General features: G+C 54.9%; 9 protein-coding genes across 9 annotated transcripts; 3 read left to right on the top strand and 6 right to left on the bottom strand.

Moving 5' to 3' along the window:
* The first annotated feature begins 662 nt into the window (after positions 1-662).
* CAOG_06306 (dual specificity protein phosphatase CDC14B) lies at positions 663-2,100 on the top strand. The gene is made up of 2 exons (XM_004345005.2): positions 663-1,693; positions 1,823-2,100. The coding sequence occupies exons 1-2, from the start codon at positions 1,344-1,346 to the stop codon at positions 1,989-1,991; spliced, it is 519 nt and encodes a 172-aa protein (XP_004345055.1). The 5' UTR covers positions 663-1,343; the 3' UTR covers positions 1,992-2,100.
* A 61-nt stretch (positions 2,101-2,161) lies between these two features.
* CAOG_06305 (hypothetical protein) lies at positions 2,162-3,858 on the bottom strand (the record flags this gene model as incomplete). The annotated part of the gene is made up of 6 exons (XM_004345004.2): positions 2,162-2,213; positions 2,291-2,454; positions 2,562-2,673; positions 2,891-2,995; positions 3,077-3,212; positions 3,462-3,858. The coding sequence occupies 6 exons, from the start codon at positions 3,856-3,858 to the stop codon at positions 2,162-2,164; spliced, it is 966 nt and encodes a 321-aa protein (XP_004345054.2).
* Positions 3,859-4,057: 199 nt separating this feature from the next.
* On the bottom strand, positions 4,058-5,518 carry CAOG_06304 (hypothetical protein; the record flags this gene model as incomplete). The annotated part of the gene is made up of 4 exons (XM_004345003.1): positions 4,058-4,360; positions 4,480-4,671; positions 4,778-4,825; positions 5,021-5,518. The coding sequence occupies 4 exons, from the start codon at positions 5,516-5,518 to the stop codon at positions 4,058-4,060; spliced, it is 1,041 nt and encodes a 346-aa protein (XP_004345053.1).
* A 375-nt stretch (positions 5,519-5,893) lies between these two features.
* CAOG_06303 (hypothetical protein) lies at positions 5,894-7,611 on the top strand. The gene is made up of 4 exons (XM_004345002.2): positions 5,894-6,649; positions 6,790-6,944; positions 7,094-7,281; positions 7,365-7,611. Exons 1-4 carry the CDS (start codon positions 5,959-5,961, stop codon positions 7,477-7,479), a joined length of 1,149 nt encoding a protein of 382 aa, XP_004345052.1. The 5' UTR covers positions 5,894-5,958; the 3' UTR covers positions 7,480-7,611.
* On the bottom strand, positions 7,532-8,994 carry CAOG_06302 (eukaryotic translation elongation factor 1 beta 2). Its single transcript, XM_004345001.2, has 2 exons — positions 8,886-8,994; positions 7,532-8,380 (listed from the first exon to the last, which is right to left on the bottom strand). Exons 1-2 carry the CDS (start codon positions 8,955-8,957, stop codon positions 7,745-7,747), a joined length of 708 nt encoding a protein of 235 aa, XP_004345051.2. The 5' UTR covers positions 8,958-8,994; the 3' UTR covers positions 7,532-7,744.
* Positions 8,995-9,157: 163 nt separating this feature from the next.
* CAOG_06301 (hypothetical protein) lies at positions 9,158-13,206 on the bottom strand. Its single transcript, XM_004345000.2, has 6 exons — positions 13,146-13,206; positions 11,868-12,445; positions 11,433-11,798; positions 11,268-11,360; positions 10,880-11,198; positions 9,158-10,804 (listed from the first exon to the last, which is right to left on the bottom strand). Exons 2-6 carry the CDS (start codon positions 12,419-12,421, stop codon positions 9,302-9,304), a joined length of 2,835 nt encoding a protein of 944 aa, XP_004345050.1. The 5' UTR covers positions 12,422-12,445; positions 13,146-13,206; the 3' UTR covers positions 9,158-9,301.
* A 1,474-nt stretch (positions 13,207-14,680) lies between these two features.
* Positions 14,681-15,352, top strand: CAOG_06300 (hypothetical protein; the record flags this gene model as incomplete). Its single annotated transcript, XM_004344999.1, has 2 exons — positions 14,681-15,033; positions 15,079-15,352. The coding sequence occupies 2 exons, from the start codon at positions 14,681-14,683 to the stop codon at positions 15,350-15,352; spliced, it is 627 nt and encodes a 208-aa protein (XP_004345049.1).
* A 2,371-nt stretch (positions 15,353-17,723) lies between these two features.
* On the bottom strand, positions 17,724-20,862 carry CAOG_06299 (hypothetical protein). The gene is made up of 2 exons (XM_004344998.2): positions 17,931-20,862; positions 17,724-17,908 (listed from the first exon to the last, which is right to left on the bottom strand). The coding sequence occupies exons 1-2, from the start codon at positions 20,474-20,476 to the stop codon at positions 17,803-17,805; spliced, it is 2,652 nt and encodes an 883-aa protein (XP_004345048.2). The 5' UTR covers positions 20,477-20,862; the 3' UTR covers positions 17,724-17,802.
* Positions 20,863-21,289: 427 nt separating this feature from the next.
* CAOG_08970 (hypothetical protein) lies at positions 21,290-25,277 on the bottom strand. The gene is made up of 2 exons (XM_011272346.1): positions 22,447-25,277; positions 21,290-22,314 (listed from the first exon to the last, which is right to left on the bottom strand). Exons 1-2 carry the CDS (start codon positions 24,761-24,763, stop codon positions 21,455-21,457), a joined length of 3,177 nt encoding a protein of 1,058 aa, XP_011270648.1. The 5' UTR covers positions 24,764-25,277; the 3' UTR covers positions 21,290-21,454.

Raw genomic sequence — 25,277 nt, 5'->3', positions numbered from 1 at the left:
AGCGTGGTTCTACTGTGATGCTTGTGTGATGCTTTAGTGCGTGTAAGTGGGACTGAAGCACGGCACTGCAGCTGCGAATCAACAGCAAACGGCGAGGTGAACGAGCGACGTGAAACCAGGAACAAAAACCGGTTGGGAAAAAAAAAAATATCAAAAAAAAAAAAAGGACATTCACAAGCCACAGCCACAAACAACGCCTGAACAGCGGGGGGGGGAAGGGGAGGTGGTGAGAGATGGGCGGAGGAAGGGTGTGTCGAGCGGAAGAAGGTCAAGAGAGGGGAAAGGAGAGGACAGGAGAGGAACGGAGAGAGAGAGAGCGAGGCCTCTGCTCGTCTCGGTTGCGAAAATAGAGGGTTGTTGTGGAGACTTTGTTCAATGTTTTTGTTTTGGTTGATTTTTTGGTGTTTTGGTCGTTTTTCAGTACTCAACGTCTGAGTATGATTGAAAATGGTTGGATTGGTGAAATACTGTCACCCCTCCTTTATCTTCTCTCTCTGATCATGGATGTTGTTGTTGAGCACCCAACATTCGGCTGTTGAGAAGCGAACGCTCACTTTCTGAGTTTTCGTGTTGTCCTCCTGCTCTCTTCGCTTGCCTTTGGTCACGCATTTGCTAGTTAACTCACTTTGGTTTGCTATTGGTTTTTTGGCCTATTTTGACAGATTTTGCGTTTTGCTCTTTTGGTCGAGTTCGCATTCTCGTTCCAATTCTCCAATTGCTTGCGTCTTAGCCACCTTCCTTCAAGAAAGCAAGACCATCAGAACAGAAAACACACACACACACACACATACACAAAAGCTCCCTTTTTCTCTTGTGGCTGTTGTTGTTGTTGTTTTCTTTCCATCTCTATTGTTCGAACGGTCTGCGTCGTGATTCTTGATTGTTTTCGGACTTTCCCCCCTTCCAACAAAAGGCGCTGCCTGCTTCCTACCCGGCTGTGAATGACCCCACGCAACTCGTGTGAGTTGGCCCTCTTCTATATTTCCGCGACACGCGAGAACGGGTAACTCGAATCCTTTTCTAGCCTCGGTGTTTTTTTTTTTAAACCTTCGATTTTCCTTTTCATTCTCAATCTCTTCCTTCTTTCCCTTTCATTCATTCTTTTGTTTCTTTTGTTTCCTGTTAACTGTTTTTTCTCTTCTTCCCCATTCTTTTGATTCCCCCATTGTCGATTTGACTTGGTGAATCACTTTTCTCTCTTTTTTTTTTCACGTTAGACTGCTCTCTTCTCGTTTACCCTTTTCTCTCTTTTTTTTTTTCACGTTAGACTGCTCTCTTCTCGTTTACCCTTTTTTTTTTTCATTTTACCTACCAAATCCTACCCTATACCCGACGTTTCCACCATGGTCAAGGAAGCGAAAATCCCCAACCCGCCGAGCTACATTGAGTTTGCGCACATGCGCTTCCTCATCATGGACGCTCCCAGCGACTCCAACCTGCCCGCCTATATTACCGAGCTGAAAAAGCACGAGGTTTCGGATGTTGTGCGCGTGTGCGATCCCACCTACAACACGGAGCCGCTCACCCGCAACGACATTACCGTCCACGACTGGCCGTTTGTCGACGGTGAAGCCCCGCCGAGCACAGTCACCGACAATTGGCTGAACCTGGTCAACCAGCGCATGTCTCCTGCCGTCCAGAAGGAGGGCAAGCATCCTTGTATTGCCGTGCACTGCGTTGCGGGCCTTGGGCGGTGAGTGCCGACTTTTGTGTTTTTTGTTTTGGATGTGCCCCTTCTTCTTTTATTTTTCCAAACATTTGAACTGCAAATTCTCACCATCTCCTCTTTTCCAACTCTGCTTTTCGGGTTGCCTTGCATTAGAGCACCGGTGCTTGTCGCGATCGCCCTCATTGAAGCAGGCTACGAGGCCGAGGACGCGATCGAGCTTGTTCGCTCCAAGCGGAAGGGCGCCATCAACAACAAGCAACTCTTGTTCCTCCAAAAGTATAAGCGACGAAGCAAGACGCCTGGCAAGTGCATCATCTCTTGACTGAATTTGCCGGCTCATGCAGACAAGTTGGGTTGCACCAATTTTAATTTGATTATTTTTCAATGCAATAGCGATCATTCGTGACACCACGACGAAAATTATTGTAGCCATGACCATCAAAACATCTCTTTTGGAGAGGGCGAGTCCGTAAAATGCTGGCCTTTTAGTCTTTACATGAACATGTCCCCGTATCCTGGAGGAGGAAGGTGGTCTGGATCGGGACTGGGCAAACAAGATAAAGTCGAGCATGAGCACGGGAAGGTGAGGAGAAGAGAGAGCAGAACAACCAAACCACTTACTCGGAGCGAGGTCCGCGTTGCGCCGGGCGGTAACCGCTCGGTCGCACGCCACCTGGCCAGCCGTTGCCAGGTCCAACAGGCCCTACAATTGGATCAAAACGAGCTCCAGGTGGCACGGCACCGGGAGGGAGAAACCCTGGCGCGGGGCGCACGCCTGGAGGGGGCTGTCCGAAGCGGCGATCAAAGATGGGATGGGACGGATCCATGATCGTACGGGTAATATCTGCAGTCAATCCGAAGAGCAATTCCGAAACAAAGCATCATGCGGTACCATGAGCGCCACAAAAATGTGAAATTCAAATTGTTTGAGCAATCCGTACGTAGGAGAATAAACAGGCCGACGATCGCCCTCTCCAACAGACAAAGGATCGTACGGGTAATATCTGCAGTCAATCCGAAGAGCAATTCCGAAACAAAGCATCATGCGGTACCATGAGCGCCACAAAAATGTATGAGCAATCGGTACGTAGGGGAATAAACAGGCCTGAGTGGGAAACGCAATCGGCATTCAATCAACAGGAGCAAACCAAGAGTTACACCAATCGATCAATGAATCAAGAGAATCAAGAAAAGCAATACAAACAACCAAACGTGCCGTACCCGCCTCTTGTTGGCATCCGCAAAGGATCTGATAGGTTGGAACTGGCGGAAGGAGATCGCGATGCTGCAGTAGAAGCTGCATTTGATGAGGAAGGCGCTGGTGGACTGCCAAGGCAAAAAACACAGGTGAGAAATGAAGCCCAGGTTTCCGAGCAAAAGATCTGCGTTGTTTTTGTTCGGCCTTACTCTGTGGCAGGTGTGTGCTTGCATCGGAGAGAACGAGCAACATTGTCCACCGTTCGCTTGATGACAGGCATCAAAGTGGAAGCAGTGGAAATGTCCAATCCAGAAACGTCAATCTCATCTGAAACGGTGCTCGAATCTGCCGCCAAACGAACAAGCAGGAGACAACAACAATGTTCCATAGTGAGAGTACAGCTTGCTTGTATAGCTCCATAGTGAGTGGGATTCTAGCTCGCAAGCAACCCAATTTCGCGAGTCTGCAATGCTAATCTGCTCAGAACGCCAAAATGACCAATTCCGACGGTCTCACAGCGACGCAAATTCCTCACTACACCATCCCATCCTTCACAATAAGGATGATGATGAAGCTGATACAAGATCGACCTACCAGCCGGAGCAACAATGTGGACGAGCAGCCGACTCGCGACGACGAGTGCTTTGAGCTCAAAGACGGCGTTTGTGAGTGCGCCAAAGCAGTAGCGCACGACGTAAATGTCTGCGTTTGCATCATCTGTCGCATTGGACGAAGTGCTCGCGTTCCAGTTGGGAGGAAGTGCGCCGGAGATGCTCAGCGAGGCTGATGACGCGGTCGACGAGGCAACGTTCGAGCTCGCGTCAGCGCCATCGCCATCGCCGGACGCTCTGGCAGCAGGAGTATTAGCAGAAGAAGAGACAACGACAAAGCCCTGAGAGAGCAGCGCGCAATGCACGGCGACGAGTGCTGCGTCGTGACGACTGCGCGCGCCGCTCTCCGACAACTGCTGCTGCACGAGCGCTGAATCCATATCGCTCAAAAAAAAAAAAAATAACTTGGATTGAAAAGACTGCGCTCGCTTTGAAAATGAAAATGATGTGTGGTGAGAAGTTACTCAGTTCGAAAGCAAAGCAAAAGCAAAATGCCAGTTTCACCAAGCCTCAGGGTCCCAGTTCAGCAGCTACACCAAAGGCGACAAAGGCAAGAAGGCATAGGGCTCAAATCCCGAGTTACTTGGACATCTTGGCAACAATCTCATCACGATCGCTGGCAAACTTTTCGTAGATTGGGTGCGACTTGGTCACGGCGGCGTCAGTGAACTTGAGCAGCTTGTCCATTTGCTCCAGGGCCTCGGTCCACTTGGACTGGAGCTCAAACATTTCAATGTAGTCGCGCTGGGTAATCATCCACTCCTGGATGGCGCGCTGGCGGTGCCAAATCTCGAGCGAGCGTTCGTACTGAGGACCCGCCTTGCTCCACTGTGCCGTGTTGCGATACAGCAGAGCAAGGTTGTGATAGACTTGCGCCACGTCCTGGAAACAAAGGAAGGTGAGATAGAGAAGAGGAGGAGAGAAGAAGCAAGTGAGTGAGTGTTGCTTCAATACACCCCCCCAAAAAAAAACAAAAACTGCAAAAAAGCTGTCAAACTTACACGGTGCTCTTTGCCAAGCAGCTTGACGCGCGTGACGAGCGCAGAGAGGTACAGGGCCTCCGCCTCCTGGTGCTTGTCCAACGGGCACTTGTACAAGCCAAGGTTGAGGCGACCCAGTGCCGTGTGCAGATCGTCCGGGCCGTACATGGCCGTCAGAATTTCCAACGCCTCCTTGCCATACCCTTCCGCTGTCTGTGATAGGTGGCGAGAGGGGGAGACGGAATGACGAGGTGAGCGAACAAATTTCTAGAATGATGCTTGTTTGTTCGTTCGAGACAAAAGCTCAGAGTGTTCTTACGGTGTACAATCCAAGCTGGAAGCAAAGCATGCCTGAGCGTTGCAGGAACTACCAAAGAGAAACCAAAGCCATTTGCACACAACACACAAACAACACAAAGCAGCGCGGTGAGTAAAGACGATTCAGTATGTACGATCGCCAATTCAGCGTTTGGGCCTCGTTGGTTTCCCCCGCTTGAAAAACCAAACCACCCCAAAAAGTCTCAGAGTAAGTAATTCTCAGACAAGATTTTCACAGCCTAACCTTGACGTATGCATCGCTGTTACGTCCAACTTCGCTGATCGTTCGCGCAGCCTCTTCCGCAATGACTGGCGGCAGTTCGTCAAACCGCTGCGCCTCGACGAGCTCCTGCAGCTTGCTCATGTACTTTTGCTGCTCGGGCGAGACTGGGACGGACGACGGGCAAACGCCGCCTTCGTGAGAGTGGCCGTGGCCCGAGGAGGAGCCCGACGCAGACCCCGAGTGCGAGTGGCCATGGCCGCCGTCGTGGCTGTGACCATGCCCGCCGTCGTGGCTGTGGCCGTGGTTGTCGTGGCTGTGGCCGTGGCTGTCGTGGCCGCCGTCGTGGCTGTGGCCGTGGCCGTGGCTGCTGCTGGCTCCAGACGAGTGCGAATGGCCGTGTCCGCCGTGGTGGCTCAGCTCAGAGTCGCCGCCGTGCGAGTGGCCATGTCCTGCTCCGGATCCATGGTGCTGCGATGACGAGCAGCGTCCGCCGTCGTGCGAGTGGCCGTGGTGCGACATTGTGGGGAAAGCGTATGAGAAAGACTGAGAACAATCCAAGTTACTGAGAAAACCGTAAACAAACACAAGGAAAAGGAAAAGGGGAAAAAAGGAAGGTCGTTCTGACTGAGAGTACATCTGTGCTCGACTCTGGCTCTGAATCTCCAATCTCAGTCCCTCTCAGTATCGGGGAAGTGCTGTTTTATGCTTCAGTTTGACCATCCTCTCGCTGCACCATTCCTCTGCGCTGTGTGGCGGCATCACGACATGGCAACCTGTCTAGTTTTTTTGCCTTCCTTTGCATGATCAGCGGGGGAAAGTCGAACGCAGCAAGTAAAATTCAAAAGCGAAACGAAACGACCGAAACGACCAAATCTGGCTGCTCAGTCTCAGTCTTTTAGTCTTTTAGTCTCTTTCGGGTTTTCAGTTCTCAGTCACTTGCCGAGTTTACTTGAATCACAATGAGTGGACTTCGCAGGAGTGCTCGTTCGACTGCTGGGCAGCACTCATCCCAATCTCAATCCCAATCCCAATCTCAATCCCAATCACAAGCTGCATCCGCCATCCAAGTGCGGCAGTCGACGCGCACCATCACCGTCACTGGTCGCCAGCGCGAACCAGAGCCGCGCTCTCACCCGCCTCACCACCACCACCATCAGCATCAGCTGCCAGAGTCGCACTGGCACAACTGGTCGCCGCGCTCCTCACCCGCAGCAGCCAGCTCTGCGACCAAGCCAAGCCCCGCCGCCGCCACCACCACCACGACGACAACGACGACGACGCCTGCCAAGCTCGCCAGCATTGAACTCGTGGCTTCGCTACGACGCACTCCCGACATCCAAGTGCGCGCCCGGCCAACGCGCCAGCTCGACTTCCGAGTCCACAATCCACAAACGAGCACCGACAAGCAAACCCAGCAACATCCTCATCCTCATCATCATCATCATCAGGACGATGACCATGACAAGAATGATGGCGAGGTGGATGGCGAGGATGACGACGAGCAGGACGACCCGCTCCATGACGAACAAGACGAGGACGACGAGGATAGCATCGATGCACCAGGCCAGATACCGTCAATGGCATCGGAGCTTGGTCACTCCAAAGTCGTGGCAGCGTGGCCTGCCCCGGGTTATGGCAATTATTCACCTGGTAACCTCGTAATGTTTGAGAAAGCGATTGTTTCGTGTGAATCTCAGATTCTGAGATACGCAGTGATTTGACGCTTGCATGGGAGAATCTCACTGTCGTGGATACTGTGCTTACGTGCTTTTTTTGTACTTCCGCTCCAGCCGTGGGACGAACGTTCGCGCTCAAGGCTGCCAACAGACTGATCAACTTGCATTCCTATGATAACGCCGAAGATGCGTCGCTGTATAGCTTGCTTCGATCCTGGGTCCGCAACAATCCGACCTACGACGATGAGCAGCTAGGCGCGATTCCAAGGGTAAGCAAGCTCACGGTTTGTCCACAATCTTGTTGGCTTGCTAACCGAGAGTCCTTGCTTAAAATCGTACTTTTTCGTGCCCTTGCTTGGTATTGCTGCGCCTTCTTCTTCATCATCATCATCATCTTTTTCTTTTTCTTGTGCATCAGATGGAGCCTCTTGGCTTTCCTCCGCCAGACCCTGCTTCCAACGATGCGTCGCCAGCCAACAACAACGACGACGAAACTCCTCGCCTGTCTCCCGAAAAAATTGAGGCAAAGCTTGCCGCCAAACGCCCTATTTCTCAGAAGGAAATTATGGACGAGTATGCTCAGCGCTGGAAGGCCGCCAGAAACAAGTAAGCTCGATGACTTTACTGCGCAACTTGGATTATTGCCAGTCAGAGCCGCCTGCTAACGGTTTTTTCCCTTGTTGTTGTAGGATGATGGGTGATTACAAGAAGCGATACCGACGATTTTCACGGAGTATTCAGGCGATTCGGCAAACACCGGACTCCAAGATTGAACCTATGTTGTTGCTGAAACGCGTATTTTGATGCAGTATTGTTGGCGCTACGCATGCATAACCAAAATCGAAGAGAAAGAGGTGGCAGTGACACCAAAATGTTGATTCATAAATGAAAAACAATGAACTTAACATGTATTACAAAAAGAAAACATCAAGCAAGCTCACACAGCTTTAGAACAAAAGTGTATGGATTGCGGAAACAATGGGGATAGGGGATGGGAATTGAATCCGCACTCTGTCGTTGGAATAGCAAGCAGCTCGAGCTCTTTTACAGCCCACGTTTGTTGGCGCGCTTAGATCTTGTTGAAGGCAGCAACGTCGACGGACTGGACGTGGTCCTCGAACTCGGTGATCTTCTCCTCAAGAATGTCAGTGCCGACCTTGTCGTCCTCGACGACGCAGTTGATCTGGAGCTTCTTGATGCCGTAGCCGATGGGGATGAGCTTGGCCTGGCCCCAAACAAGGCCGTCCATCTCGATGGTGCGGACAAGGCGCTCAATCTCAACCATGTCGGTCTCGTCGTCCCAGGGCTTGATGTCGAGCAGAATGCTGGACTTGGCAATCAGGACGGGCTTGTTGCCCTTCTTGGCCTGGTACTCGGCAACGCGAGCCTCCTTGATCTTCTTGGTCTCCTCGTCTTCCTCCTCGTCGTCGCCGAACAGGTCAATGTCGTCGTCCTCCTCAGCGGCAGCCTTCTCCTCAGCCTTGGCGGGGGCAGCAGCGGGGGCAGCAGCAGCAGCGGCGGGGGCAGGGGTGGAGCCGAGGCTCTTGACGAGCTGCTCGAGCTTGGCGAGGCGCTCCTTGAAGGCAGCGTTCTCCTTCTCGAGGGCGGCGACGCGCTTCTCGAGTGCGCCGTCGTGGCTGGCAGCAGCGGCAGCCGAGGTCGAGGCGCCAGTGCAGGCGGGAGCCTGGGCGGCGGTAATGTGGCCCTAGCGATGGAAAGGCAAGGAAAGAAGACAAGGAAAAGAGGTCAACTGAGTGAGAGCGAGCCACGAGAGAGTGATGTAGTTGGTGTTGCTGTTGTAATGATTAGATGGGAATGAGGATCAAGCTCACTGTCGCCCACTAAGAACAAACTGATCGAAAAAGCGAGAAAAGAAAAAAAAAAAAAAAAAAAAGGACATCGCTTTTTTGTTTGAACGGACTGTTTGAATGGAAGGGGGGGGGGAGCAGCGATCAACCGACAGAGACGCAGATCAACACAGAGAAGGACAAATCTCACTGGCACACTGCGCACGACGCTCAACGCACACACGAGCAACGCAACGACAGCGCAAAGTAAAATGAAAGAAGAAGAAGAGAGCCATGTGCTTTCTCCTTTTTTTTTTTTTTTTTTTTTTTTGCTTCTTCTATTCTTCTGTCTCTTCCACCCTTTGAAGGCGGAAATATCAGTTGCAGTTATAGTCGTAGTTCAATAGTTAAAGGAGGACGTACAAGGCGTTGCTCGACAAACTCGTAGCGAGCCTGGTCGAACCAGACAGTCTCAGTCTTAAGCTGGGCAGCCATTGTGAAGTGTGTTTTGTGCTTTGAGAGAATATCAAAGAGTGAGCCAACATGAACATTCAATGCACGGATTTGGACAATCAGAGCGAACGAGAATCTGAGATCCTCACAAACAAAAGTCGGCTGGAATACCTTGGATGGAATCGTCAGGTCAAAACGCCAGGACGAGCAGCGAATGGAATCAAACTCAGATTGAGAAATCGCAAAGCACTTCATTGGAACGAAACAAACAAACAAAAAAAACCGGCAGCAAGAAACAACACCAAAAACAACCAAGCAGCAACAAGAATCTCTCTCTACACACAAGGGGGACAAAACTGGTACAACCAACGCTACGGCAGCAGCGACTAGTAGATTTGAGCATAGTTAACGGGCTGCTCGCCACCTTCCGAGTGCGGCTCGGACTCGGAACTCATGACCGGGTTGTGAACGGTGCTCGAGTACGTCGCGTCCGACGCATTGGTAGGAGGAGCGCGCAGCTCGTCGTATGCGCCACCAGAGCCGGCGGATCGCGTGGGAGTCGCGTATGCGCCACTCGAGCTGGCAGTTGGTGTGGGAGTCGCGTATGCGTCACTAGAGCTGGCCGTTGGAGCAGGAGTCGCGTACGCCGTGTTCAGGGACTGGTACTGGGGCTCAGCGCTGGGATATGGCGCAAGTGACGCGTAATGGCTCGAGGGCTTCTCGTCGGAAACACCGACGAGTCTGTCATACCCAGCTCGAGCCTCGTCCATGGACTCGTACTCGACATGGTTGCCGGGCGAGTAGGCAGGCAGCGAGTCCGGATGCGAGGCGCTGGATGCAGAGTTTCGGACGAGGCTGGCGACGGGGAGCATTGCGATCGTGCTCGTTTCGCGCTGGACGGCCTTAACACGGTTGTCACGACGGCGACGGCGGCGCATCGCGACCGCCACGAGAATCAGCAAAATCAAGAGCACAACTGCCACAGCGACGCCTGCTGCCAGCGGAATAATCGACCCACTCGAACCGGACGAAGAGCTGCCAGACTCGGAGGGATTCACGTGTGTTGCAGATGAGACTTCTGGAGTAGCAGAGGAGACGGCTGGGGTCACAGACGAGATCTGGGGTGTCGCAGATGAGACTTCTGGAGTGGCCGAGGAGACTTCTAGAGTGGCCGAGGAGACTTCTGGAGTGGCCGAGGAGACTTTTGGAGTGGCAGAGGAGGCTTCTGGTGTTGCAGAGGAGACTTCTGGGGTCGCAGAGGAGACTTCTGGGGTCGCAGAGGAGACTTCTGGGGTCGCAGAGGAAATTTCAGGTGTGGCAGATGACACTGCTACCAACGAAGTCTCTGACGCGAGAGAGGCGGCAGAGGCAGAGGCGGCAGAGACCTCAGAAGCAACCGAGGCAGAGGCGATTGAGGCGACTGATGCGGATTTAGTTGATGCGACCGAAGCATCTGAGGCAGCCGATGCTGATTGAGTGGACGCGATTGAAGCGAGGGAGGCAGACGCTTTGGATGCAGACGAAGCTGAAACAACTGAAGCAGTAGAGGCAACGGAAGCAACGCTGACAGACGCCTGAGAAGCAGCCGAGCTGGAGTAGGATGGCGAACACTCGGGCATGGCATTGCACACGAACGAATTGAAGGGAGAGCTCGCGCAACTCGTGCAGTAGGTTGAGATGACGTCGACCGCAGTGTATGTTCCAGAGGTACCAATGGAATTGAACTTTGGCAGCGGATACTGTAGCGCGCTAGATCCAGAGCCCGAGAACAGAATATCAGTCTGATCACTGGCTCTAGTATTTCCGGAAAAAGTGCTGCGAACAACACCAACGATTGCACTAGCTCCAAGATGGAGCGCACCAGAATTCCCGCTTGTGGATCCCGAATACTGGTTCATGACAATGCACTGTGAGCCTTAAAACCAGAAGATGACGGATTCGAGCGGTTTGAAAGGTAAACTTACCACATTATTTGTAAAGTTGCATCTGGAAAAATACGAAATTGACGTTCCTAAACGAATGATACCCGAACTTCCGGTAATGTAGTTTCCCAAGAAAAGCGTGTCCCAAAAGGCACCTCTCGATGAGGTGCTGTCAGGGAAAAAGACGGCAGCTCCAGAACTGGCATAGTTTCCGCTGAACGTCGACGATTGAGAGTACAAGGAAGCACCATTATTTCCGTAAACAGCACCTCCAGAATTGGCATTGTTTCCGCTGAACGTCGAGGATTGGAAGGACAAGGAAACACTAGAAGCTGCGTAAACGGCACCACCAGCACCCGAGCTACTCGATGTTATATCAAACGCAAATTGGTGAGCGCCAATCAGGTCACAATTCCAATGCCACACTTACGCTGAGTTGGAAGAGAAAGTGCATCGATCGCAACTCAGAGATGAGGCGGCGCCAGACAGCCCCAGATTGATGGCACCACCGTTATTAGCCGAACTGGAGAGAAAGCGCAATCGTGAGTACCTTGCGTTGGTGCAAAAGCGGATAGTGCCTTGAATAGTCACTTACGATGAGCAGGACGTAAATGTTGCATTTGACATGACAAAGCTCACGGCCCCGTTCGAAGTTTGAGTGATGGCGCCGCCGGCATTAGTTGCCGAGCAGGATGTGAATTGCGTATTGCTGATGGAGATGGTGTTGCCACTTGTACCGCCATGGGTTATCGCCCCGCCGCTTCCGCTGGTCGCCGTGCACGAGATAAACGCAGACGAATCAATGGACAAATTGACTTTAGTGGTTGCTCCAACAAAAATGGCGCCGCCTGTCACACTCGTTGCAGTGCAACTTTGGAAGATAGTGCCGACGATCGAAGCGGATATGGTCGATCCGGTGGCAGTATTCGAAAACGCGATCGCACCTCCACCCGTGCTTGACCTACGATGCAATTCGATGAGTAAGCGTACCAGCAGAGAAAGATTCAGATTCTCAGAAGAAATGACTCACGCCGCGCAGCTCTTGAACAGAGAGCTTGAAATAGAGAGAGTTGCAGGAGAGTCAAAAATCGCAACAGCACCGCCAGGTCCGCCCGAGCTCGTGCAGGCATCCAGAGTGACATCGTCCAGAACCAAAGTTGGATTTGTGGCAGCAGCAGCGACGGAAACGCAGCCGCCGCCACTACTGGATCCCGAGCCTCGCTTCAGAGTCAAGTGTCGGATGGTCAAAGTTATTCCTCCAGTCGAGGTCAGCGAAAAGTGTCGTCCAGCAGTGTTCATGTCAAGGACGACATCCGAGTTGAGGGTTCCAGCTCCGCGAACTTCCACGCTTGTTAATCGCGAAATTGTCATGGCATCGGTGCCTGCCATCGTGTATGTTCCAGTCGCGATGCAGACGACCGAATTGGCTGCATTGGCGACTTGCGTTTTCAGGGCTGAGATGGACGAGACAGTGACAGAGCATGGATCCAAGGCCTCGGCAGCCGAGTGGAGCAACAACAGCGCACAGACGGCGCTGTAAACAAGCCATCGGCCGGCGGTTGTCAGCCTCTGGCGTTCGTGCATCTTGTTGGACTTGAAACAATCTGACTTTGTAAGCAGAAATCATTTTTGGTATGGGTAAGAAAATGATCGCTTTGCATTTGTGTGTGTTTTGGTATTATTTTTTTTTCAGCCACTTTTGAAAAAATCACAAACAAAACAAACAAACAAACAAACAACCAACAGCGGCTGAATCTGGAGCCGTTTTTGGCTCAGTTTCTACTTGTCTCTGTCTCCTGACTTTTGTCCCCCAATACAAGAATCTCGTCCTTCAATGTGCTGCACAGCACCGGTTGCGCATGCTGCGGGCGAACTCTCTCCGCGCTAGTGCCGAATTGCCAATCCGTCGGAAGCAAGCGTCAAGATGCAACAAAAAACGCCAATTGACAACCGACACACAGTTCGCAAGCCAAGTCTTTTCTCATGGGCCAGCAACGCGACGTCGACCTCTCGCCATACACATCTCACTCGCAGTTCCTGTTGCGTATCATCGTGACATAATCTGGAATTGCAGTATCGCGATCAAGCCAAGGGGAGAAGACGGTACGAGGGAAATCGCCGAACTGCCCAAACCAGCCAAAACCAAACCCACCAACAGGGCTGACTCGACTCAACTCGCCTGACTGCTCGCGTTGGGCTGCTGCACCTCACGCGCCGCAGTCTCAAATGTTCAGTTTGGTGATCACTCGTCTCTTTTCTATTCTTCCTGCAAACTTTGGGGAAAGGCGTCGGCCTCCGTAATACGTACAGCCACCGGCAGATTAAAAAATCCAAAAACTCCAACCAAAACAAAACAAAACCAAACAGAAAAAAGAAAAAAAAAAAAAAAGGAAGAATGATCATAAAAATCGTTCAAAACGGCTCTTTTGGGAGTTGCTCCGTTTGCGCCGTTTGTCCGGCATCAATCATCACAAGGATGACCAAGGTCACAAGATGCAAAAGAACGAATGCATTTTCTTATGCGCAATGCTTTGGGAGGGATGCGCAACACAGCCGAGAAACGCCTGCCGCAAAAAGCAGAGAGGAGCGAACTGCAAAGAATAAGCCGATGGCTGTTGCGGGTTTTCGATTTCAGACTCAAAAAGCGAGCGAACTCGTACGCTCGGCTCACAACCGGCACATCCACGCAACACTCGGGCAGTGTTGGGCCCAACATGCTGTTTTTGTGCTTGTCCTTGCCTCGGTTTGGCAGGGCTCACAGAGGGCGCCAAAAAACACACAAATCAACAACAAAAAAAAAAAAAAAAAGCAAAACGCCGATCCGATGCGAAACCTTGCGCAGACAGAATGGTGATGTAAAAATTCCAAAGGTGTTGCTCTAATTGTGATATTGAATAACAAACCGGAAAAATGTACAGAAAAGAAAAAGAAACCAAACGTTGCAAAAGTGAAGTGAAACCAGAGAGAGTTTCAGCAGCTGAACCTTGTGTTGGTCAAAATGTTTGAATGAATGAATGCTGATGAAGACGATGAAGATGAAAATGCTGAAGATGATGCTGAAGATGATGGTGCTGAAGAAGAAACTTTGAAGGACGCTGATAAAGTCGCGGTTGATCAGACGAGTGGAGCGGGCGTTCCTCAAGCTTCAGACGCTTCGTTGGTCGACTCTGAGACATCCAGGATCAGAGGCGCAGCACCTGGAGAGGGCGACTGAACAGGAGAGCTGGCGGAAGTGACATTGGATGGAATGTCAATCACCACAGAATGATCGGTGCTCAGCGCGGACGAAGGCGTCAAAGCAGGAGGTGGAATGCTCGAGGAAAGGCTGTCCGACGAAACCATGCGAGAGAGAATGGCCCGAAGAGCATCAGCAGACGCAAGCCTGTCCGACGGATCGGACGCAACAGAATGAGACGGTCGGCGGGGGCGAGCAGCTGGCAAATCAAACCGAGGGGGAGCGTCCTGCGGCGGCCCAGGCTCCGAGCCTGACACGACCAGCAGCGTAGGGGCAGACAGCGGCTGAGTTGGAGCAGACAGCGGCTGAGTTGGAGCAGAAAGCGGCTGAGTTGGAACAGCCAGCGGCTGGGTTGAAGCAGGAGGGGAAGGAGACGATGGAACAGAGACCGCTACGGACACGGCTGCAGATGGCACGGAAGTCGAGACAGGGATGATGGCGCTCGACCGATGAGATCTTTGGTCGCGATCGGCAGCACGAAGGTCCCGATCAGGACGCTTCATTGCCGAAGGAGGAGCCATTGCCGATTTGAGAGGGACGTGCAACTTGGGGCTTGGTACCTCATGTGGCTCGCTGACGCCTTCGCTAACAGAGGGTGACAGATTGAAATGCACGAGACCATGACCGTGTCCATGGTGCTTGTGATGATGGTGGTGGTGGTGATGATGATCGTGCTTGTCGTGCTTGTCGTTCTTGTCGTGCTTGTCGTGCCGGTCATGCTTCTCGTGCCTGTCGTGCTTGTCATGTTGGTCGTGTTTGTCATGCTTGTCGTGCCTGTCGTGCTTGTCGTGCTTGTCGTGCTTGTCATGCTTGTCATGCTTGTCATGCTTATCATGTTTATCATGCTTGTCGTGCCTATCATGCTTATCGTGCGAGTCAGGCTTGTCGTGCCTGTCGTGCTTGTCGTGCTTGTCATGCCTGTCATGCTTGTCGTGTTTGTCCGTGTGATCCCTTTCATGACGTTCGTGCTTCGAGTCATACTTGTCATGCTTGTCGTACTTGTCAGGCTTGTCGTGCTTCTCGTGCTTGTCGTGCTGGTCGTGCTTGTCGTGCTTGTCGTGCTTGTCATGCTTGTCATGCTTGGCATGCTTGTCGTGCTGCTGTTTGGGCTCGATCTTGCTGTCGCGGCGGCTCTCGGAGCGACTGCTGGGCTGACTCTCAATGCGACTATCGCGGCGACTGTCCGAACGACTGTCTGCTGGAGAAGCGCCCGGCTTATCACGGAAGGAGTGCTGAAGCGGCGAGTGCCGGTGGACGCTGTGCGCCGCCAAGCGAAGTGAAGCGGTCGACGTGTTGAGCTGCTTTGCCGAAAGATTCTTCAGGTCGCTATGCGAATCCGAATGCTTGGACGAATTGTCGTCGGAACCTTCCACTCCAAACAGACTGCCAGAGAAGATGCGTTTGAATGTGTCGCGCCGGTTGAGGGGAGGTGGCGGTGAGGGCGCGGCGGCTGCGCTCGCTTCGGAGGCGGGAGCGGGCGAAGTTGGACGTGATGTCACTGGCGATGCCGCTGGAGAAGGAGGAAGCGAGGAAGAGCTGTCACTAGAGTGGTCGGACGAGCTCGAGTCTGACGATTCAGAAGAGCTCGACGAAGACGAGGAGCTCGATGCTCCCAGCAAAACCATGTCGTCGTCGATCGCGTCCTGAATGACGCCAAGCTTGCGAAGCTCGTCGTGATCCAGGTCGCTCGATGTGTAGGATTCAGAGCCACTGGATGTGTCCGAGTCATCGCGACGAGAGCGCCGACGAGAATCGTCCCGGTCTTGTCGCCCTTTCCCAGACCGATGTGGCTTTCTCTGGTGCGACCTGTGCGAAGGATGATGCGAATGATGACGACGGCGGTGGTGCGAGTCAGAGTTGTCCGACGAGTCGCTTGAGCTGTCGTCATCGTCGTCTTTACTGGCACTGTGGGTGCGATGCCGGCTGCTCGAAGGTCGATCATGGTGGTGCGAACGGTGAGACCGGTGATGGCGGTGACGGTGGTGAGAGTCATCGGAGACGTCGCTGCTGTCCGAGCTGCTCCTGCCGCGGAAGGGGCTCTGCATCAAGGATGGCTCGGCCGCACTGCCATCCATAATCACGGAGGGATCCATGCCTTGCTGAGACTCATCGACGAAAGCCGCCAAGTCTTGAACAAAGTTTGCTCCAGCCATTCCAATTTGTGAGAATGGCAGGAATCCAATGTGAAGCGGCTCGTTATCCACCATGGGCACCGTACCCAGAGGGAGCGTCATGGCCGGCGTCGTAGCCTCTTGTTGGGTGGATGCGGCGTTGCCAGACGAGTCCTGCGCTCCAGCGTCACCAGATCGCTCGGGCATCATCGTACTGTCGCCAGACGGCACCGGTCCCAGCACGGGAGCTGCCGCAGCAACTGCAGCAGGACTGATCGAGGAGGGCGTGCGAGATTCGGCATCCGGACCAAGCAGAGATTGTTGGCGAGTGACCGGCCGCGGTGACGATTGAGATTGAATGCTGCTACCCGATGGGTCACCCACAAGATGCTGGAGCAACTGTTGGTGCTGCTGTTGCTGCTGTTGCTGCTGAAGGCGGTGAAGCTGCTGTTCCGTCATCACAACGGTGGGCACAATCAGCGAGCCGTCAGGCCCAGTTTGAACGAGGAACGAAAATGGGTTGCGCCGAATGCCAGCGGCAGGCGTGCTTGTACCAGACCGTGTCGGAATCGCCGATCCAACAGAGCTCGACGGATTGAGATGCAAGTGAGAGTCTGCAGAGATGGGCAGCTTTAGACTCGAGGAATCAAACGCAGGCGGTCGATCGCTTGTTGCCGAAGTGGGTGCAGCAGGTGACTTTCGATCAACGGTGACTGTCAAGGGAGCAGAAGTGGCAGTAGCCGGAGCAGGAGCAGGAGCAGTAGCCGAAGCAGGAGCAGTTGCTGTAGCAGTTGCTGTAGCTGGAGCAATTGCAGTAGCAGGCGATTTGGTAGCCGCCGCCGCCGCCGCGGCTGCAGCTGCAGCTGCCATGGCGGCTGTGGTGGTAGGTGTGCTGACTCCACTTGAAACAACATCCATGGATGGGACGGTACCGATGACATCGGCCTCAGCAGCAGCTCCAACGAGAGGCGCGTGCTGGTGCAATGCCGACGCGTCACCGGGAGTTACGAGGCCGCTATTGATACTCAGCAAGGAACCTGCACGCGTAGCATCGGCGCCCAGCGATGGTGTGCTGCCGCCGCTGGTGGGTGCTGGCAACTTGAGGTCAAGGGGCGCGCCTGTCACCGACGCCGCCAATGATGGTGGCTGAACAGAAGACGGAGTGTGGACGGAGGAAGGGATGCGGGCACTGGATGGCGCTGTCGACGGGTCGTGCATCATGCCAGAGATGAGGGTGGCTGGCTGTGCGGTGGAAGCATGAGAAGCCCAGGACTCGATATGCGCCAACGACGCAAAGGAGAGCTGCGGCACAAAAGCGCGCTCTCCTGCAGCAATACCCGTTGAACGAGGCGAGTTGGAGATGGATCGCGCGACGGTCGTGATCGCAGGCGGAACTGGTGCTCGGACCACCATCGGGGGTTTGAGAATCAGACCGCCTTGGCCAGATGATGATGAGGATGACGAGCGCTTGCTCGAACGACTCTTCCGACTGTCAACACTCCCCGTCCGGGAGCGAGAAGAGCCGCTGGTGTAGCTGGCACCGGAAACGGAGCCGGAACGTGAGTCACTGTGGCGCGAACGTCCGCGGTGGTGTCGTCGGTGCCCGGACGTCTTCCTGCCTAGTCGTTGTCGACTCGCAGACTTTCGAGTCGCTGCTCTCTTGCGGGAGCCTGAAGCTTGCGTGTCTGCATTGCTCGCGCTGTCCTGCTCTTGCAACTCTTCCATCTGCTCGGATTCGGCAGCAGACAGGACTGCACGTAGGACGTCGGGATTGTTGTCGATCGTGATGGCGAGCATTCCGTCCTGGCTGTGCGCATGCGCAAGATGGGGGATTGGAACAATCTGTCCACCATCGACACCTGCGCCGCTGTCCGCATCTGGAGTCGCGTGCTGGCGCGATCGATCGCCGCTCGTTTCGGCCGTGCTGTTTTCCATGTCTTCGTCCTCGCTGTTGTGACGACTCGAAACGGCACTGAAAAGACGCTTGGGGACTTGAACTGCCTTGTCAATCGAGTCGGGCAAGTTGCGCTGGCGGCCGAGAATCATGACAAGCAGCAGGACGAGTTTGGACACGGGGTGCCAAACACCGCAAAAGGCGAAAGGTACCCCTGGGTAGCCGAGAGAGAGGCCGACGGTTCCGTAGCCCGAAATAATATCAAAGAGGATTTTGAACAGGGTGAAGCTCACGTCCTCCTCCAGATGGTCGGTCTCAATGCTGACGATGATCAAGTATGCGAGAAACAAAAAGATAGAGTCTTGGGTCATGACGCGTTTCGCCTGGGAAGTGATGGTGTTGCTGGAAGAGCGACCTGCTTCACGTTCTTCGACGTCACCCATGACATTGCGGTCGAGGACAGTCTTGCGGGAAGAGGACACAGTGCCATCCAAGCCCGAATTGCGCACAGCTACGGCGATGGGTGAAACGGAAATGTACATCATGGCCAGAAAGAGAACGAGAAGACCGGGCTGAAGCTGGCCCAGGTCGATGCTGTTAAAGCCGGCAGAACGGGTGACAGCCGCCTGGAAGAACGAGTTGACAATCTTTTCGCCGGCGTTGAACTCGGCAAACAGGCTTTCCGTCCACTCGTAGCCCATCAGAGCGCTCCATTGCACGACGGTCAAGACGACAAACACCAGCAAGAGCCATCGGTTTTGGGCACGTGGGAACAAGTGTGTAAAGCACCGGCGCGGATGGTCGAGCAGAAACTTGTACGTTGCACGGGTGGTCGGATTCTTGGACAACCAGTAACGCGCCACAACAATAATGCGCATGATGAATGGGAAGGCGACGTTGCCCGTGACGGTCATCAGAGAAATCAAAAGCAGCGGGAAGTACTGGAATCGGAAGGGCACAATGTTGGTCGAGATGGTAGACAGGCCACAATTGTGGAAAGCCGAAACGGTTTGAAACAGGGCAAACCAAGCCGTTGTCTGGTTGTTGGCCTCCATGACTTGAATGGCTCCATCATTCGCAATGCAGTAAATATACAGCATCAGGTAGAAGGAAATGAGACACGTTCCCCACAAGATCGGAACGATGCGAAGCAACGCATTCAGCGCATTGTACTCGGCAAGGTCTTTTCGATAGCTTTCAATGTGGTGCCGACGCAATTGCTTTCGAAAGTAAAACTTGCGCATGATGACGGGTGCCACAGTCATAATCATGGAGCCGCCGAACATCATGACGATAATGAGGACAGCCTGGGTGCCTTGGTGCAATTCTGCAACGTCGACGGAGGACAAGCCAGTTTGGGTCACGGCACTGGTGGACATGAAAATGGCGTCCACGAACGAGATAGTGCCGGAACTCGCGTACAGCTCCGACAGATACACGGCGATACCACCGAGTAATGCGACCAGGAAAATGTACAGAAAGTGGATGCGGTAGTAGTTCAAGTGACGCCTGATTTGCGCCCAGATGATGGACAGGTAAAAACAGAAATTGAGCCACGCGTGAGACTCGGTGATGGGCTTGGTGATGCGATGCCAGAACACAGACACAACGCTAGGAGACGAGCGATGCTTGACACTGTCGGTGCGCGACCCACGGCGCGATCTTCGCATGTTGCTCATCTCCATGTCGTGCCCACTGGCCTGGCCGTCCGAATGGTCTGCGCTGGTCGTTCTCCGACGGTGCGACTTCCGACGGCGTAGAGATCGCTGCGCCGTGTGCTTTCGAGACAAGCGGGAGCTGTTGTGGTGCGGCAAGGAGCCGACACTCCCTGGCTCGGAGGAGTGGAGACCTCCCGAGCTCCGATTGCGGGGAATGGCAGAGCGAGAGCCGCCGCGAGCCGACGATCGGTCGGACGTTGAGACGGTCGAGGCAGTCGACACAGAGTACGATCGTGATCCATCGCCGTTCGCGTGAGAAAGATAGCCTGCAGCTCCCAGCTGGGACTCGGACAGACCTGATGGACGCCGACGACGCACCTTCTGCCATGAGGACGACTTTGAATAATGGTGACTCGACGAGTGAGCACTGCTGCTTCCGCGTCCATGTGCAATCCCTCGAGATGACGATGGCACACCTGCCGCGGCGGAAACGCTCATCAGGCCAGCTGCCAACGCAGACATGTTGCGCGCGCCGCCAAAGCTCGACGTTGCGCCTGCCGCCGGCGACAGAGACGCGCCACCGTTCGGCAGCAGCGAGAACAGGAACAGGTTGGATGCTTGTCTGGGGATTGGCTGTGCACCAGCGGCTGCAGCAGCGTTGTTACTTGTCGTCTGAGCAGCAGGATTCGCAGCGATCGCATTGGCTTCAGCTCGTTGCAGCAATGGCGGCGCTGTCGGCATTGGCGCTGGTGGCAGCGGCGAGTGCTCCAATGGCTGCTGCTGCTGCTGCTCCTGTTGGTCCAATGGAGATGACGGCGGGACCTCAAAGTCGGTCGAGCTCCGTCTTGGCGCGAGTGGGCTCACGTCGGAAAGGGTGCCTGACAGCGGCTCGATCGCGAGCGGGGCTGGCGTCGCAGCGACGGACGACCCGCCATCCACAGGCCGCAGCGTCGTGCTCGACTCTGTTGCAGCCACTTGGAGCGTGCGGAGGCTCAGCGACGGCGGCACAGAACTCGGTGCGGTCGCTGCTGCAGATGGCTCGATGGCGACTGCTGCGGTGGAACCAGCTGAGCCGCCCTCAGGCACGGCACCACGCGCTGCGCTTGCGGCTGTGTGGTCAAGGACTGGTGCCGATGGAAGTGCAGCATCGGCGGCGCTGGGTGCGGCGTCGGCTGCTGGCGTCGGTGGCGGAACCGCGTCCGGCGACCCATGCGTCATGAGCGGACCGTGTGGACCTTGTCGGCACTGCTGCTGCTGCTGCTAAGGCTGTTGGGTTTTTCAAAATTCGGAGAGACCACCAACCCGAGATTGATGAGAATGAGCTGGTATTGTTTTAAGGGGGGGGGAGGTGGAATGGCATTGGGAGATGAGAGGGTTTGTTGTTTGGGCGGACGTAAAACCTTGGGTCTGAGCATTTTGGCTTTGGCACGTCATACATCAGCCAGCGGCATGGATCGGTACCGTGCGGGGCAAGTCCGAGTCGGTAAGCAGTACGAATTCAAAATCATTGGATTGGATTGATGGAGAGTCGTTGTGTACCAGCGACAAAGAAAATCTCGAGGGATGGGTTGTAATTGTACAAATGTGTGTGTCTCAGTGGAACAGAACAAACAAATTGCTCATAACAAAGGAAATCGAAACGAAGTAGAATACCAAAAACGGATCAAAAAACACAAAATATTCATCGGTTTCTCGCCGCACCCGAAAATGCTGTTTTGTTTAAAGGTCATTGTAGAACATGGGCTTGGTGGTCGCGCCACTCGAGTTCATCTCCTGCATCTGGAAGTGATGAAGAAGCGCTCGGGTCGTCTTGCGGCGCTTGTAGCGCAGGTAGATCTTGATAAACTCGGACAGCAGCGTGTGGACAAAGACGCCGAGCAGAATCATGGCCCAAGCCGTGCCGCCAAGCGGGACCATGTCCAGGGCGCTGTTAAATCCAGGAATGTAGATGCCCATGATGAGGAAGACAAAGGACAGGGCGACGGCAGCGAGCAACTGGTAATTGTTGAACGGGTTGGCCTGGAAGATGGACATGGACTGCGAGCGCGACAGGAAGGCATGGAAGAGCTGCGTGGAGGTCAGGAGCGTAAAGCAGAAGGTCTGAGTCGTGGGGGTGTCCCAACCAAGCGGGACGTCTGCAACATGAAGACCAATCAGCGCAATGGTACACATCGACGCGCCCTGCAGCATGATGACAACAATGGTGCGAAGGGTGAGGATGCCGCGCTTCGGGTCACGCGGTGGGCGGGTCATGACGTCCTTCTCGGGCGAGTCAAAGCCGAGCACAATCGAAGGCGGAATATCGGCCACAATGTTGGCGTAGAGAATCATGAGGGGGGTGAATGGAATGGGCAGATCGATAATGACGGCGAACAGCATGCAGAGAATTTCAGCCACGTTGCACGAAAGCAGGTAGAGGATGAACTTGCGAATGTTGTCGTACACGCGACGACCCTCTTCGATGGCCGTCACAATCGTGGTGAAGTTGTCGTCCGCAAGCACAATGTCGGCAGCCTGCTTGGTGATGTCGGTGCCTGCAATACCCATGGCCACACCGCAGTCGGACTTGCGCAGAGCAGCTGTGTGTGTGTGAAAAGAAGCAAAAAAAAATAACAATCAAAAGTGGTGTGAGATGGGTGATCATCGATAATAACATTTCAAACCATCAAAACCACAGGTTGAGGTGCGCGAGCACGATATATCGCTCTTACCTGCATCGTTGACACCATCACCAGTCATGGCCGCAACTTCGCCTCGCGTTTGAAGGGCAGTCACGATCTGGAGCTTGTTCTCGGGCGACACGCGAGCAAAAACGCTGGGGAAGGGATTGAGGGTGACGAGCTTGTCGGCTGCCATGAGCTCGTCGATTTCGTGACCACGAAGGACACGGTCGATACCGCCTTGGATGGCGGTGGATGAGCGGTTGTTGCTCTCCGAGTCGGACGAGCCTGAAGACGCCGACGAGCTGGTCGAGCCGCGACGATCGGCCAAGCCGAACGGTACAAAGCGACGCCAGCCAGTGACTTCGGAGTGGCTCTGCGACGCCTGGCGCTGAGGGGGCTGAGAGCCGGCGGCAGCAGCAGCAGCAGCAGCAGTTGGACGGCCCATGGCCCCGCGAACAACATCAACAATGCTACGATTCGATGCAAAATTCGTCAGACCACCGGCGGCAGAAGAAGGAGCAGCAGCAGCCTCGATTTCGTCGTCGCTGTCGCTCTCAATGTCTGCCGTATTCGGGTCAAACACAACGTTCTTGATGGCGCCCGTGGTGGAGGAAAGCGTCAAGGCGAGGGATGACGACGTGGGCTCCAGTTTGCCAGAGCTGGGAACGCGGGGCATGGGCGCAGCAGCAGAATCGGTGGCGTGCAGACCTTCGACAATGATGCCAAGGCTGAGGGCAATGGCTCGCGCGGTCGAAGGGTGGTCACCGGTAATCATGCTGACCTTGACACCGGCGCCGTGGCACTTGGCGATGGCCTCCTGGACACCATCACGAGGAGGATCCATCAAGCCAATCAGACCAACCAAGGCAAGGCCGCCGCCCTCGACAAACTCCACATTGTGGAGCTCTTCGTCAGTGGCAGTGTGGGGCCGCTCGCCGATCGCCAGAGCAAGCACACGCAGACCGAGCTGAGCCATGGCAGCGCCGCGGGCTTCGATTTCGGCCAGAGCTGCGCGAGCGGCGCCATCGCCCTCGCTGCTGATGGGAATGCGCTTGCCATTCGACTCGAGAAAGTTGCACGACTTGAGCACGGCTTCGGGGGCTCCCTTTGCGAGCACAAGGAATGGGCCATCGCCGAGCTTGTAGACCACGCTCATGCGCTTGCGGTCCGAGTCGAAGGCAAACTCGTGGACAAACGACATGCGCTGGCCGCCGAGGGCAACACCGCCAGTCCAGGCATCCTTGCCCAGGTCTGCCTTGAGGGCGGCGAGGTTGAGAGCAACCTCGGTAGAGTCACCAAGCAAGTCCCAGACACCCGTTTCCGGGTTGAGGTACGCCGACGAGTTGTTGCAAAGCGCGCACACCATCAGCGCACGGCGGGTGGACTCGGCGAAATCGTCGCGCGAAATTGTGCCAGCGGTGCCGTCCTGAGCAAAGGTGCCGACGGGCGTGTTGGCTGAGCCGGTGATGGAGAGCATCTGAGGATGCGTCCACAGCTTTGTGGCCGACATTTTGCCGACCGTGAGGGTGCCCGTCTTGTCCGAGCAGATGGTCGTGACCGAGCCGAGCGCCTCGACGGCAGCCAGTTTGCGGACAATGGCGTGGTTGCGAGCCATGCGTTGGACACCGAGTGCCATGGTGACGGTGGTGACAGCGACAAGACCTTCGGGAATGGCCGAAACAGCAAGCGACACGCCCACTTTGACCATCTCCTCAGAGTCTCGACCACGACCAATGCCAATGCCAATGACGAGGCCGCAGAGCACTACGGCGAACGCGACCAGGATTTTGCCGAGACGATCGAGCTTGCTCTGCAGGGGCGTCTGAGGGGGCTTGCTCTGGGTAATGTTGGTCGAGATGCGACCAATTTCAGTGTTGGTACCAATGCACACGACAACGCCGCGACCACGGCCGCGGTTGACCACCGTGGACATGAAGGCCAAGTTGATGCGATCGCCCACAGCAGTCACCTTGTCGCGAATGGCTGCAGTGTTCTTCTCGACAGCGACAGGCTCGCCGGTGAGGGGGGCCTCGACCACGCTCAAGCCCACAGCCTCAATCAGACGCAGGTCGGCGGGAATCTGGTCGCCTTCCTCGAGGACGACGACATCACCAGGAACAAGCTCGGCGGCCGGAATGTCCTGCGTGACGCCGTTGCGAACAACCGTGGCCACGGGAACCGAAAACTTGAGCAGGGCGTCGAGCGCCTTCTCGGCCTTGTAGTCCTGCGAAAAGCCCGTGGCAACGTTGATGACGACGACGGCAAACAGCGTAATGCCAGCCTTGTAGTCACCAATGCCGCAAGACACGGCAGCGGCAGCAATCAAGATGAGCACCATAAAGTTGGTAATCTGGGCCCACAGCATGGACAGGATGCCTGGCTTTTGCGGCTTGGGCAGGGCGTTGGGGCCGTAGTGCGCTCGGCGGCGCTCAATCTCGCTCAGCGGCAGGCCGTTGCGCGCATCGGTGCCAAACACCTCCAGGACGGTGGAGACGTCGTCTTCGACATAGTTGCCCTGGGGAGGGAAGTGATCGGTGCTCTGCAGCGTCGCGGCAAGGGGCAGCGTGGCAATGTGCTCGTCCTCTTCGTCGGCATCGGCCTCGTCGGGGTGCAAGGAGGAGGGGGTAGCAGCTGGAGGGATGGGCGAGGAGACGATGACCGGCTCATCAGCCTTGCCTGGCGATTTAGGGGGCGCAGCCGCGGCAGCAGGAGTGGCAGGGGTGCCGCCGCTTTTGCCAGTGCGTGGCGTGGCATGCGACGACGACGGGGCCAGAATGGCATCGAGGAGCTCGCGGACGCGGTCGTGGGCGCTGGGGTCGATAAACTTGCGGTAGTCGGCAAACTTGGCATAGTTGGTGGTCAAGAAGACAATCAGGCGT

The sequence above is a fragment of the Capsaspora owczarzaki genome (assembly GCF_000151315.2).
Source record: "Capsaspora owczarzaki ATCC 30864 unplaced genomic scaffold supercont2.11, whole genome shotgun sequence".
Taxonomy (NCBI): domain Eukaryota; class Filasterea; order Ministeriida; family Capsasporidae; genus Capsaspora; species Capsaspora owczarzaki.
Note: the sequence above shows the minus strand (reverse complement) of the source record. Positions and strands in the feature narration are given on the sequence as shown.

What these genes read in the sequence shown, in the direction of transcription:
- CAOG_06306 (XM_004345005.2), top strand. Translation starts at nt 1,344, where the DNA reads ATGGTCAAGGAAGCGAAAATCCCCAACCCGCCGAGCTACATTGAGTTT. An exon ending in TGCGTTGCGGGCCTTGGGCG is followed by an intron (nt 1,694 to 1,822) that starts GTGAGTGCCGAC and finishes GCCTTGCATTAG; the next exon opens with AGCACCGGTGCTTGTCGCGA.
- CAOG_06303 (XM_004345002.2), top strand. Translation starts at nt 5,959, where the DNA reads ATGAGTGGACTTCGCAGGAGTGCTCGTTCGACTGCTGGGCAGCACTCA. An exon ending in AGCTAGGCGCGATTCCAAGG is followed by an intron (nt 6,945 to 7,093) that starts GTAAGCAAGCTC and finishes CTTGTGCATCAG; the next exon opens with ATGGAGCCTCTTGGCTTTCC. An exon ending in TGGAAGGCCGCCAGAAACAA is followed by an intron (nt 7,282 to 7,364) that starts GTAAGCTCGATG and finishes TTGTTGTTGTAG; the next exon opens with GATGATGGGTGATTACAAGA.
- CAOG_06302 (XM_004345001.2), bottom strand. Translation starts at nt 8,957, where the DNA reads ATGGCTGCCCAGCTTAAGACTGAGACTGTCTGGTTCGACCAGGCTCGC. An exon ending in AGTTTGTCGAGCAACGCCTT is followed by an intron (nt 8,381 to 8,885) that starts GTACGTCCTCCT and finishes TTCCATCGCTAG; the next exon opens with GGCCACATTACCGCCGCCCA.
- CAOG_06301 (XM_004345000.2), bottom strand. Translation starts at nt 12,421, where the DNA reads ATGCACGAACGCCAGAGGCTGACAACCGCCGGCCGATGGCTTGTTTAC. An exon ending in CTGTTCAAGAGCTGCGCGGC is followed by an intron (nt 11,799 to 11,867) that starts GTGAGTCATTTC and finishes ATTGCATCGTAG; the next exon opens with GTCAAGCACGGGTGGAGGTG. An exon ending in ACTTTCTCTTCCAACTCAGC is followed by an intron (nt 11,199 to 11,267) that starts GTAAGTGTGGCA and finishes AACATCGAGTAG; the next exon opens with CTCGGGTGCTGGTGGTGCCG.
- CAOG_06299 (XM_004344998.2), bottom strand. Translation starts at nt 20,476, where the DNA reads ATGCCGACAGCGCCGCCATTGCTGCAACGAGCTGAAGCCAATGCGATC.
- CAOG_08970 (XM_011272346.1), bottom strand. Translation starts at nt 24,763, where the DNA reads ATGCTGTGGGCCCAGATTACCAACTTTATGGTGCTCATCTTGATTGCT. An exon ending in TGATGGTGTCAACGATGCAG is followed by an intron (nt 22,315 to 22,446) that starts GTAAGAGCGATA and finishes ACACACACACAG; the next exon opens with CTGCTCTGCGCAAGTCCGAC.